We start from the raw sequence: 14,438 nt of genomic DNA on the forward strand, positions 1-14,438 counted from the left end.
TCTGTCTAGCCTGGAGGTTCTTTGCTGGTGGACATGTTAGCCCTTTTTTTTTTGAATGTTTAAACATTCAGGATAAAATTTTTGCTGTGTATGTAATGTAAAAACCTATCATCTCAAAATAACAAAGAAACAAGTATTCTCTTTTTATGCACACCTTTTTGTTGTTAGACTATACCAGTATGCACAAAGGGGCTTCTCCTACAGATTAGAGGCTTGTTAGCAAAGGAAGCTGAACTCTCCATCTGCCCCTGCTCCTCTTCAGCGGCGTGTCACTGAGCCAATCCCCGTTCTCTTGTGAGCCTCAGTTTCCTTACCTGCAGAGTAACACTGGTACTTTCCTTCGTGAATGGAGTCAGTATCTAAGAGTGGACAATTCTCTGGGGAGCTGCTTATTATCTGTAAATCCTTTTATGAAAATCAGACAATTAATGGAATTACTATTCTCTCATTTATCTGCTTTGGGCTGTAATTGCATGTGCAGAAATACTGAAATGATTATGAACAGTATTATTAAATGTACAATTCTGGGTAGGCTTCAGAAATGTGAATGTAAACGTTTAACCAAGGTGATTAGTGATTTCTGAAAAATTTTTTTTTTTGATCTCCTGTGTACGTATATCTCACATAATGGAAGAAATGAATGTGTTCTCTATAAATTTCTTGAGGGAACCTGTAATGGTTCACTGCTTATAGGAAAGAATTTGGGGACAATCTTTTGCAACATTCATGTTTAACATATGTAATGAAGCTGCAAGTGATTTGAGCAGATTATATTTCATGGGGTCAGTAAAATATTTGCATCAGACTTTCTTGTAAGAGGAACAGGATTTTGACAGAAAGTTTTAGGGTACCCTGGTTTTAATCTTTCTTATCCCAGTCTCTCCACATATGAAATAGAATGGCTTTTCTTCAGCTTACGAACTAGAATAACTTGAGATAACAAGCCAGGGAGCATTTCCGATATGTCAGGTCATGCAAAAATGGATAGACTCTATGATGGCAGTGGGCCAGAGTAATAAGCAACCAGGTGCCTGGGGGTGTCTGGACTCCCTTTGAACCCATACAGTGTGTCCCAATCCTGATGCAATAAGCACCATAGCGTCTCTTCTGGCAGGCACAATGTAGCTAGCTTTCAGAAAAAAACATATAATCACCATCCCTATGGTCCTCTGTACAGAAGGAGGCTTGTTGTAGATGGGGAGCCACAGTGCTGTCCTGAAAATGTAGGTAATGTCACATGCAAGTTAGGTCTGAGGATCTTGCACCCAGTGCAGAAAATTTCTGAAGCATCGTGTTCAACTGTTTATACTTTCTGACTTGTTCATCCATGGTATAGCATGAGTCCATTGATACAACCTTAAGAGAAGGACGGAAAGAAAAAAGAACAATTATTTTTAAAACACTTAATAGTTACAGTTATGAGGATTTTGTATGTAGTACTATGTAGTATTTTAAGATCATAAAACTCTAGTTGTATCTTTTTTAGAAAAAAATGGTGGAAAGGTTTTGAAATTGCCCCTTGTGTCACTGAGAGATCAAAAGAGATTAGACCTCAAACTTTTCAGTATACTATAATATATATGTATATATATATAGGAAGCTATCTTTCCAGGATAGAATAACACCACTTTTTATGGCATAATTTGTTTGAAAGTAAAACATTCTTCTCTGTGAAAATATATTTTGGCAGTTTGCCATATCTATGTACCTTTTTTTTTTTGTATTGCAATTACACCTTAAGGCTTTGTTATGCTATTTACTGTACAATATATATTAAAAAAGACAGTTGCTGTCATTTTTTCTGCAAGAATTTGCAATTTAACATACAGCAAAGGACAACTGACAAGGATAAACACGGAAGGAAAGGGCAAAGTTAAGTCACTGGAAATATTAATTATATTCAGTTCCTCAAATAAATATAAAGGTAGAGTATTGCTTTGCCTTTAATTCTGCCTGCTTACACCCTGGAATTTGTCTTTCTGTGTATAACAGAAAATTGTCTTATACCAACAAGTTACTGTTTCACCCCTGGTTTGAGGCAGGGCAGGTAACAGGTCCTGGCTCACCCCTATATAGATATTGTGAAAGGAATATAATGTGATCCTGCAAGTAAATTTGAGTGCATTTGGAGGAGGGAGGGAAGCAAAGGGCAGCGACAGTGAGGAACTGAGTGCACCATAGGCAGCTGCCTGGAGGTAGGCACGGACAGTCTGCCTGGGAACTGTCTGGGCTTTCAACAGCACGTTCAATCTAACACGACTTAATAGTCTCCAGCTTTGCCTTGGCATGAGCCCTTTTGCTTCATGGGAATCTCCAGGATGGTGCAGGAAACCCTGCAAACAGTACATGGGATCCATGGGTACATTGATCAGCAAGGTGCTTGATTGAACATGTCTAGCTTGAAACACAGGAGTAGTTGTTGTCAATCTGAGTGTGAACGTTTCCCTCCTGCAAGGTATTACATGTAAAAATGCACACAGGTATTTTATTTTATGGAGCAAAATTCTGTGAATGGACATGGCCTCGGGGTGTGGTTTGAGAAGATGGAGAGTTGGCCTATACCCCAACTTCTTGTCTCTACCCTGTCCGGGTGTTGACCCCACTGTCAGCTCCATGGTGCCAACTCAGAGGTTTATGGACTGTTGGATCATTAAACCACTGAAGAATTTATTTGGAGCAATAAAACAAACAAGCAAACAGAGGTTCCTGAAGGACTCTTCGGCTGCAGCAAAGAGGAGAGAAGGCATAGCGGGGACAGAGTTGATGGGAAAACCTCAAACTGGTATTGCTGTCAAAGCTAGCTTGACATTGAGCCACAACTGCAGGGTACATTGGCTATCATGCATCATTTGCCTATCAGGGAAGAAATAAAGGGTATATGGAATATATATGGAATAATTTATTTCCATTTAATATCAGGAGTTGGATTTTTCTTAACTGCCTGCAGAGTGTTTGGGCAATAGGACCTGGACTGCAGAAGAGGGTACAGTAGGAATTCAGTTTGTCGATAAGCTCAAAGGCTTCATCCTTTAGTCAAAATTCAAAATTAAGGAGCTTAAGTGAGCCATTGTTCAAATATAGTTTGCTTCTGTGGTTCTCCCTTACATTTGAAATAAATGTCACTGTATATGCTAACCCAGTGCTTTTTGTAAACCAGCGTTAAACCCATACTTGTAGTCCTGCAAGTCAACCTTTTTCTCATGCCTTCAAACAGATGTTGCATTGAGATCTTTTTACCTTACCGGAATTTTTTTGCTGTAGGATTTTTTTTTTTGCTTTACTTTTCCAGAACACTTTGTTAAATATAAAATTTTCTTTGCTTCTGGCTCCATGTTGAGTATTTCCCAGTTCTCTGTCCTATGCAACTTTTCTTGCAAGCTCTACATTAAGAGCTCCTCCTTCCTTTTTTCCCATTTTATCTACTCTGTAAAGGATACATTTTTTTTTTCTTTTCGCTCTTTCCCAAATGTCTCCTACCTGTTTTTTCACTTAAATGGCACCCCATGCTGTTCCTCAGAGACATCACCATTCTTGAATTTATACCTTGTATAAACTCACACACAAACCTGGGAGGAGGAAATGTGGCAACAGAATGAGAAATGCAGCAACTTGAAGATGTGTATCTGCATGTGTATTTTACATTTTACATATGTGAAATATCGTAGTGCTATATGGTATTTTGGCTCTGCTTGCATTTTTGATTTTGATTTTTGGATGATGTTGAGTTTAAATTCACCAGACTATCTCCTGTTAAATGTATGCAAAGATGAAACAGTTTTTCGATGTCATGAGGATTCCAAAATTAGATTGAAACTTGTTCTGGATGAGAATGCTGAAATCTAGAGTTAAATATTAAAGATAATTTTAGTGGTTGCACAATATCATTTCCAGAATGAGGAGTAAAGTTAACTTAGCAAGGTGAGGTATGACATGAAATTTATCATTGATAGAGTCAAAAAGAAATTATTTGCACTTCACGTTCAGCATTCTACACATAACTATAACAATGACGTGTCTTGCCGACCTTCTTTCAAGCAACAGATATAGGACACAGGCAGAAGCAGGACACAAGCCTTGAATAAATCAATGATTTTTGTCACAGATTTTCTTTTGAAATTCTCTTCTTCTCCAAAACAAGAATGAACTAAAATTCCTTGATATATGAATATGCTAGAAAACATGCATTTTTGTTTCTTCATATATGAATTTTGGAGGTTGCTTTGAGGCTTATTATGTTTTCCTTTTGTAACACATAATATATAACTTATTTTTTCCTTCTGTTTTGTTTTTGGTTTTGTTTTTTTTTTTTAATCATGTGAAGTAAACACTATTCAGGATGTTCCAGGTGAAGTTCTGTGGGCTTCACTATTCAAGATACCAGACTAGCTTTTCACAATGGATCCCTGAAGGCTATTAAAATCTGTAATTATATAAATGACACATGTGCTTAGAGTGTTCAGATTTTTATCCCAAGAAGAATATTTTTTTTTATCCCATATGAAGAATAATCTCCTCCTTCAGGAAACCATTACGGTTCAGGAAAGATGCTTTAAGTGCCTGACTTAAAGAGTACTTTGAAATAGCCTGGATGTTAAGTGCAAACTGAAGAGTTGTTGTAACAGTCATCCCAATTCTTTCCAGACACAGATTTACTGTGGCTTTATTTCCTACCAAGTCATGTAAAATGTCAAGGAGGAAAAAGGGGCTGTGTAATGTATCAAGTGGTCTTGTAGGGCTGCATCATGCCTTGATTACAGAGGATAAAAGTCCCAACACTGTAAATCTGAATTTCATTAATAGATTTGGGCCCTAACAGGGATACTTCACCAGGACTCTTTTCAGTGGGTTTTTTACATACCACATGTTATTTATAAGCATATGTGTGTTTTATTACTGAAAGGATGAGGTTTTATTTTTTTAAAGATTAAAGGAACAGACCTATTTACAATCATATGATTCTATTCTCAGCTGTGTATACATGTGTGCACTTTATTCAACCTTATACACTCATGTGGGCTAAAATTTATGCTGGTTTTGCTGTTTTCTTCCAGGGGAAGACCCTGAAACAAGAAGAATGAGAACTGTAAAGAATATAGCAGACCTGAGACAGAATTTGGAAGAAACTATGTCCAGCCTTAGAGGGACCCAGATAAGCCACAGGTATTCTGGTTTTGTGTAGACTGCTAAAAGTTTGGACCATAGGAGAGTATTACTGGTTGCTGAATGAATTAGAGACTTGCAAGGGAAAATTAACGATGACACTAACCATACTGTTTGCTAGACTACCTCAACAACTTAAATGTGACTTTAATGTACTTTGCTGTCAAAGTGTCTTATACAATCATTCACAAAGATGGTTATTGTTTCATATACATCTACTTAGAAGCCTATAAAATATATTTTAGGTTATTTTATAAGTAGAGGTTATTGTTTACACAAACACATGTGTGCACATGGAGAAACACACACACAGAGAACTTTTTTAAAAAAAAATATATTCTTCCAGCCTTTCTCAGGAACAGAGAAAGCGCAGTTCACTGACTTCTCCATTTTGTTTGGTAGCACATTGGAGACAACTTTTGACAGCACTGTGACAACTGAGGTGAATGGGAGAAGCATACCAAGCTTGACAAGCCGGTCCACCCCAGTGACTTGGAGGCTAGGGCAGGCCAGTCCTCGACTGCAGGCAGGAGATGCCCCGTCCTTGGGCGCTGGTTATCCTCGCAGCAGCGCGAGTCGCTTCATACACACAGACCCTTCTCGATTCATGTACACCACCCCGCTTCGTCGAGCAGCCGTTTCTCGCCTTGGGAATATCTCACAGATCGACATGAGTGAGAAGGGAAGTGGCGATTTGGACATGTCTTCTGAAGTTGACGTTGGTGGCTACATGAGCGATGGGGACATTCTTGGGAAAAGCCTCAGAACAGATGACATCAATAGTGGGTAAGTAGCACCTTTTCTCCTTTTGAGCTAATGCATGATTGGCAGATTTAACAGGATTTTTCTAACAAATTCTGGCACACAAGTGGAAGTTGCATTATAGTTGCCACGTAAAAATATACATATTAAAAAAAAAAACCAACCCTCTAAGCTGCCAATGATGTTCTCACCCGCCTTCAAATTCAGTTCTTCTCCTTTAACATCAACATGACTTTGCTATGAACTTTGATAAGATCACAGGTACTTCTCATTACTTACTGGAATTTCTTAGTTATCTGGTAAACTACCATTTTGCACTGCTTGCTCTGGGATCGGTCTCCTTTCGGTATTTTTATGTTTTATTTGAGATGGCAGATATGGTATTGGATGCAGCTGATGAAAAGCAGTTGCTGACAGCACTGACTTTTTCTGTTTCCACTTCAGATATTTTCTAGTATAGTCTGTGTGATAGGCCTTTACTGCAATTTTTCAACTGTGCATATCATCTGAGCTGTAGGAGTATCTTTTCATAAAAGAATAGATCAGTCACTCTCCTAGCATACCCAGGAAGAAGAGTGACAACTATTTTTAGTTTTGTTTGCTTAATCAATTGATTGACTTTGGGGTACTACATTCTCTGTTTCAAATTACTATTTAACAATTCTTATATCAATCTTGGAATGTAAGTCACTTCACTCCTATGTATGTTAGAACTCCTAAAGCATCATTTAAAAGAAAAAAAAGCCATGTTACTCTTTTACTCAAATTACTGTTCAGTGCTGGTTTTGGCATCTCAAGGGTGCTTGACGGTTGAGGTAACATTGGTTTGAACAGAAGTCCCAGAGAGTACATGGCCATGTCACACCACACTACTTGGCTCTGTATAAATTTAGGACTCTTACTGTCAATCTAATCTTTTAGTTTGAAGTATAGCTATGAGTAGAGAATGGTGGCTGATGAAATTGGATATGATACGTTCCTAAGGGCAAATGTAAGCCTGTGATCAAAGCTCTCTCTAGAGTTGTGTCTCACCTCAAGCACCATCCAAAGATAGATCTCTGGAAAAAGCATAACTATAAAGAGCATATTCCTGTATCTCTCTGGTGCACTGTCTCAGTGATCTGTGAATGGAGCACTACTGACAAGGTTGTCCACAGCATAGCATTAGTGGCTGTCAAGTAGGATGCCATATTCATGTGTGCTAGAACAAAGACATATGGAAAATGTAATACTTTAATGTCCAAAGACCTTTTATCATAAAGGAAATATAAATGCTGCCTTTGATGGATGCATGGGTTTATTTAAAAAAAAAAGTTAGGGGAATCCTTTGCAGTGCCTGATGAGTTGTATTAATTAGCTTATCACATTAGAGAATGAATATAGTCATCTTGTGTGACTTTTCTTTGCATCTGTAATAAGGATGACTCAATAGACAGTAAGTTGCAATGTGCTCAGTTAACATTTTTAGGTGCGGTAAATGTTAAAAACAAGTTAATAAGCTCTGAAATTTCAGGATTCACTGAGGCATGTAAAGTCTTATCTTCTTTATGCCTCTTCCATTTTCAGTTTAATTACTTTAAACACTTGGGGACAGGAATGCAGCAGAAATTAGAAATTAGTGTGAGGAAGGCCTGTTGTACTTGTTAAGTCTCTCCATTCAGGCCTTACTTATACAGGAAAAAATCCATATAGACTGGATTGCATTCAAACCACAGCTAAATTTAATATACAATTCCAGAGCCTTGGAACCTACTGCAGAATTCACCCCTAGCTAAGTAATCTGTCAAAAAGTCTAAATTTTGTCTTTAATAAAAGGAAAAATCCAGTGTGTAAATGTGACTGTTAATTTACCTTTGAAAACAAATGTGAAGTTACATTCTGCAGACTCCAGATACCAGGGTTTCAAAATCCCTTGCTGAACTGCAGGCCAAATCTTACCAGTGCGTAAAATGCCTTAGAATTTAGTTAAAAATAAGCACACCAACCCTTTGCGTTTTAGTGCATTTGAGGTTGCCTTCATCCAGATTGCCGTCCAGGACACGATGCCGTCTCAAACTGTAGCTGTCGCACAGGGCTACCCTACCACAGCTTTGCTCTCAAAATCTGCACCAGCTCACCCACCCCGAGCCCTGAGGGTGGAGGCTGGTGCTCCCGGGCTGCTCTGTTAGCCCTGCGGTCTCTGGGACAGTTGATTTCAATTAAATCAGCTCCCAGAAGGACCTGCAGGGAGAGGGCCAACGGAACATCTGGAGCACCGGCGGTGTGTGTGTGCCTTGGCTTCTGCCTGGGAGTCTGTGTAGAGTTAATAAAGTTAAATGTTTGTGTACTTGGACACATACTTCAACTGAAAGATGGATTTGAGTGGCACCATTTCATGGCTGAAGGAGAACGTGTGTTAAAGATTATTTGAATTGGGAGTGAACTCTAGTAGATCATTTTAGCCATCATCCTAGCATTGGGACTACACTTATTTCAGTAAGCTTGTGAATTTACTTTGAGCAGGTTCACTGAGGTATAACAATTTTTTTCTGTGTATGTATTCTTCTATGTTAAGTGTCATACGTGTCCATGATCCTTCACAAATAAATTTGTGCAAACGCTGTACTAGGTTGCTACACTAAAGTTCCCAAAAGCTACAAGAGGGAAATGTAAAAACCAAGAGCCTAAGAGGGAAGACAGTTTAATGAAAGGTCCTTTGAGAAAATAATGGACAGGTCTTGAGAGTAGGACAGGCTTGTGGTACTGCTCAGTTATAAGCACTAAGACCTCTCAAATATTAAACTGTAGGCAGGCATTCCAGAAATTATTGTTGCTGCTTGAAATTCAGAAACTTTTAATGGTTGTCTAGTGAGTAAGCAGCACTATACTCACTGTTCGATTCATTAGTCATTCATTATAATGTGAAGTGGTAGGACTCAAGCTAAAGGAACACAGATAGAAAGAGATTCTTAAATGTCATTGTAAGGGCTTCAGTGGATATCTGTTTCATATCTGAACGATTACATCCCAGCAGGGACTATGGATTTGGGTTCTCGATTTCTGTTCCCATTTAGATGGATGCTACTGATTTATTTCATTTTTTTTTTCTTTTTTTAACTGGAATTATGCTTCTTGCATCTTATGCTATTATTTGACAAAACTGCAGTACTTAAAATGTACTTAAAATTTCTGAAGATACTTGAGGGTTTCAATGTAAATATATTTTAATAAAACAGGTTGGCCTGTAAGACATCACAGAAAAAGACAAATGATCCTAGAAAATAGGCATATACCTGATCTCCCTGCGCTGGGCACACAAAGCAAGAATATTTAGTATAAGTCTACCATCTAATAGGACAGTCCATACCTTAAACATTTGAATTCCACAGTCCATTAACTTTAGAGTGAAACATCATTGCCAGATGGCTGCATTTTGCAGTGATTGACCACACATTTATTTTCAGGTACATGACAGATGGAGGACTCAACCTATACACAAGAAGTCTGAACCGAATACCAGACCTAGCTGCCTCTCGAGATGTCATTCAAAGAGGGGTTCATGACGTGACTGTGGATGCGGACAGGTAACAATGCTTTGCTAAGTAAAAAGCTATCTGAGCTTTATAGATATTTTTCATCCTTCATACCTGCTAATATATCACCCTTTTGAAAGGGAGAAAGCAAGCTTCTGAGACTGCTAGGTTTCTGAGCACACAATACGCCAAATACCACAACAAGTGGGGAAAAGGCAAATTTTTCACATGGGAAGGGGACTTAGGAAGAATTTATTGTTGAAGATGTAAGAGAAAATATTAGGAAGCCCAGACCTTACTTGCCATCTTGAATCTCTGAAATGGGATGTGATTTTTACAGGTTGCCTTGTCTATTGATGGGCATAGGGAGAATACACACGGTCTCTAGGCAGCAGGGAACTTGCGTGTGGCTGATGCTGTGGGTCAGAACATGCATTTGGAGTTGGCTGGAACCAGAACCCTGGTCTTCTCCACCCGTTTTGCCCTCTGTGGGTGTCAGAGGAAGGCAGTACCCGTGAGCAGTGGGAAGTGAGAAGTGGGGTTATATCCCATTGTCTATGCAGCGTGAAAAAAGAAACAACACTATCCTGCCCTTATACGTGTATATATGGGTGTGAGCATAAAAACTAGTACTTCTGCAGTTTAGGCAAGTGTTTTCTGTTTCTTTTGCTTGAGCTTAAAGTAGATTCATATTGGTGGCTTGTATCCATGTCTGAGAAATAAAAATTCATAACCCAACTTTTGCAGAACTTAGAGCTGTCAGCTCCGAGGTTTTGGTCAGACCATCACAGAGATAAGAAGCAGCTGTGAAATTTGGCAGTCTTCAGTTTTAGGGTGTTGATTTCAGTCCCATCTTTTTAAAATTAAGTTTCCTTTCATGAAAAAAATATATTTAATCAGGAAAGGAGGAAAGGTTCACGGAGTGGCTCTGGTTTTACAAATCCAGCAAATTAGTTGAAGAAGTTCTAGGATATTAACCTAGGTATGATATAATTTTTACTTTTCACATTTTTCTGGTGAAAGTATGCTTGTTACGTGAGTCAGGGGTAGTCTGCATTAGTCAAACAGTGCATGCAATGCATCAGGATAAAGAAGATAATTTTCATCTAGAGAACCAGTTACTTGAAAAAGAAGGTTGCTTTAGCTGACATATTAGCACTTGTTGACCTTGCACAAAAAGCCTATTTTAGATAGCAATTCAAATTAACACAGCTTGGTTCTTTGGAATGCAAGCATTGATGTGATGCAAAGACCAGAGAAAGTGTACAGTAGGCGTTTAAGAAAATAATTTGGATAGAACTCAGGCAGTAGCAGAAGGAGAAAATGAGAAATGAGATGTGGGCAGGAGGGACTTTTGTGGAGCTTTGTATGTGAGAACAAGAACCTTAAGCTCAAAGTGAGAGAGAGGGTGGAAAATTTAGAGGCTGGGAGTCATGTAATTAAAGACAGAGAATGTCACTAGTGCCCACGTTTTTGTATGTCTCTATATCTTTTTTTACCTGGGAGTGAAGTTATTAGAGCTCTTCCCACCATGCAATATTCACACCCAGGTTTTAAACCACGCACATTTTCCCTGAAAAAAAAAAGAGATCCAAATTAAGGGATTTTAAAATTTTTCTTAGTATTCCTCAAACTCTAGATGCCACTCAAATGTTTTGTGTTTGTTTTACTTTGAAGTGTTATTTAGTAATATGTGTGTTAATTTGTTCTATATAGTGTGCAGGTACATCCATGTTTTGCATGTGAAACCACAGGCAGGCTATCATCAGTTCTCAGTTAATGAGATTGTCCAGAATTTCCCAGTACATAAATCTGTTTTGGTTTGTTTATACAACTTTGTCAGACTGGCTAAAAATGTTGTGCTAAAAACTACTCTGCTGTTTCTGAGTCTTTCATCGCTTGCCAGGTTGTGGTGCAGGGACTTCAAATTTGTCAGGAGATTATTTTGGGTCTTGAGTGAAAAGTTGACCGAATTTATGCAAGATACAAGGCTTTTTAAAAAATGAAATTCATGTGTATTCAGAAAAGATTTATTTGATCTCAACAACTAAAATCTCAATCTATTCTATCTTCACTGTGCACTTGCAAACTGCTCTTGACATTAGCAAGCTGCATGAGCAAGCCCCAAAGTCATTTTTGAGCCTAAAGCCTACAGATGTGAAGTAGGATTTACCCTGTAACAACTGCTTTTCCTTACACAAAGAATGAAAGTTGGACTCCTGTGCTCTTCTGGACCCTCTAAATGGGGTGTCATGGAACATACTATACACTATCATGTAATTAAAAAGTTTATCATAATGCTCAGCCATGAGGGATTTAACTTACGGATGTTCAGACAATTCTGGCATTTTCTGACCTTTCAATGCTTGATTTTTACAACCTTGATCATGCTTTGTTGACACAGATTTTTTTGTGTGCAAGTGTATGCTATTCCTTGAAGCAGCAAAAAGGTACTTAGGAAGTGGAAAAAATTAAATATTTTTATGAGTTCTGATGATAACAAAACACATGCTTACCAAAATGGGTCACAAAAATCCTGTATTAAGTCAAACACACGCAAAAAATTGTTTATGCTGATCTTCAGCAATATGTGTCATGTTTATGACATGAAATCAGGTGGAAAAAACGATACAGAGATTGCTGAGACTCTCGCTTTGTTTGGCAGGATAGGTTTTGATCCTTCACAACAGCGTGGGTACCTGAGATTTCATCTTATCTCACAAAACATTTTAGATATTATTTTTTCTACTCTGAACAAAAAGAACAAGGTTTGTGTCAAGGCTTCAAGGTATGCCTTGCCACTGGTGTGATGAACTTCCATGAAAGAGGATTATTCTCCTCTCTGTCATCCCTGTAGATATGTGAAGGACATATGCATTTTCTTTATAGTATCATTAGTATAAGCCTTTTTCATAATTATCATTATTTGCCCTGGCCTTTCTGTTGTAAAGGACTCTGCTGGCATCTCTGTGCAGGCAGAAAATGATATGCTGCAAATATCTGATTTACATTAGCAGCCAGGAAAGAAGTTTCAGTATTCTGTCCATCACTAGAGCCAGCAACTTTTGCTGACAGCAATCCCATGTTCTTCATGAAAAGTGAACTTGGGTTTTCTCTGACAACCTAAATTACAGTTTCTGCTTATATTTTAAAACTTTTTCTTTTTGTGAGCAGGTGTTACATTATTCTTCAGATAGGTGGGCTGATGATATCTCTAAGAGTAATGCTCTTTCTGGGAAAAGTATGCTTTCAGACTGATTGTCATTTCATGGATAAATCAGGAATAATTCATTGAAATTAAGGGCATGAAACCGGTGTAAAAAGACAATCAGGTCCCCAGTTTGATTCCACTCTAAATTGGTTTCAGATAGCACCTGCATGTCCACTTTTTGCCAAAAAGCAAAGGGTTGAAGGATCTCCATGCAGAAACCTAGCCTGAGAGAGCTCATCCAAATAATAATATCAAATTGCTCTTTTAACAACTTCATAAAAAGTTAAAATCATGAATGCAACATAAGCCAAGGCTTAAGTGTTGACTGCATACTGCTCTGGAAAGCACATTGGTGTAGAAAGGAACATAGCATATTTGCTTGTTCTGGGGAAAGAATTGTAATGGTTCAATGAAAGGCTGAAGGGACACTGGCAGCATCAGATGTCAATGGTTGTATCATTCTTTTTTTGATTTTTTTTCTAATTTGGACTCTTTTTTTGGTCTATAAATGCCTATTCCTTGCAATTTACCTTGCTTCAGATACCATAAGAAATGAATTAGAGAGGAAGATGGATTCTCTGCAGCGGGTGTAACTTGGGATGTGGCTGGGAGAGTTCTCAGTTGTATGATATTACTTTTCATTTATTGTTCTTCCTCCTCTACATTCTAGCATTTGCCTTCTGGGACTCTTAGAGGGAGTATTTGAGGAACATTCTTGGAGTTCAAAACCCTTTTCAAAGTAAGATGAGCCAAAAGAGATTAGACGTAAGCACATAAAATGAATTAAGTTCTTGGGAAGAATAAGGTTTGTTGAAAAGTGAGTTGCAAGGTTTCCAAACCACCCTGTGTTATCCATAAAAACTGTTAGAAAAGTTTAAACAAGCCCTTTTAGAAGGGGACATAGCTCCATTGAGTTCAACCATTACCCTTCCACCCCCTATACCTGCTGAATTTAGTGCACTGTATCAAAAGCCACAGTTCCCTTCACTTTCATCAGTCAACAGTCAACATACGTTGTGCAACCACTTTCCCCTCACATCCCTTGAATGGACTATTCTTTTTTTTTTTTCACCTTTTCTTCAGACAAAACCCAAAGCTTTAAAGGTAGCTTATGCTGCTTAGTGTGCTTTTATCATGACCCGCTTCAGCTACTTTGCTGTTGCATCGAATCTGAGCCTCCGTTACACGGAGTTCTTGTGCACAGGGAGTCTTTAAAATGCTTCCACCATCTGTCACATGCGCAGAAGATTTGGCAGTTATCTCAGACTAGCTCAGGCTGGCCTGTTTGTTCTCGGCCAAACCATAATCATCATAATACATTATTAATTATAATTATAATAAAATAATTCCAGATTTTGCCTGTAGTTTATTAACTAACTTCCTGCATGAATGCCTGTAAGTCTTCTTCTGGTGTTTGTCTGAGTAGATGAGCCTTGAGTTGGAATATTGTACTTTTGGAAAAGGAACTTTTCCAGAGTTCAAAGGAGTATTGAACTGGGAACCCTGTTTCATAGGTTTGGTAGTATCAGAAAAGGCTGAGAGATATCATGAACAGTAACTTAAAATCCTAATAGAATACAATGCCTGTTCTCATGCTGTAAAGTTTTGGCAGCACATTGAAATTGCTGATGTCGTTTGGAATTTAACCCTTTGGGATGTTGTTCTGTGGACAGGCATACTTTATGTATCGCTTTTCTATCCAGATGCTTCTGTGTAATGCGTATTTCAGCAGTGCACTAACACTGCGCCTTCTGCCATGTGTCCTTGCAGTCTGGTGTTGATGTGATCACTGT

The 14,438-nt window shown here is 38.3% G+C and overlaps 1 protein-coding gene across 1 annotated transcript in view; it reads left to right on the forward strand.

The window, feature by feature from the left end:
- Positions 1–14,438, forward strand: part of NAV3 (neuron navigator 3) — a gene marked incomplete at its 5' end in the record, with an annotated part of 145,255 nt that overhangs the window by 30,434 nt on the left and 100,383 nt on the right. The window contains 3 exons of the mRNA XM_009583220.1: positions 5,052–5,160; positions 5,563–5,946; positions 9,366–9,485. Of these exons, the coding sequence (XP_009581515.1) occupies positions 5,052–5,160; positions 5,563–5,946; positions 9,366–9,485 (613 nt within the window). The remainder of the gene's footprint in view (positions 1–5,051; positions 5,161–5,562; positions 5,947–9,365; positions 9,486–14,438) is intronic.

The sequence above is a fragment of the Fulmarus glacialis genome, unplaced genomic scaffold (assembly GCF_000690835.1).
Source record: "Fulmarus glacialis isolate BGI_N327 unplaced genomic scaffold, ASM69083v1 scaffold7328, whole genome shotgun sequence".
Lineage (NCBI taxonomy): Eukaryota > Metazoa > Chordata > Aves > Procellariiformes > Procellariidae > Fulmarus > Fulmarus glacialis.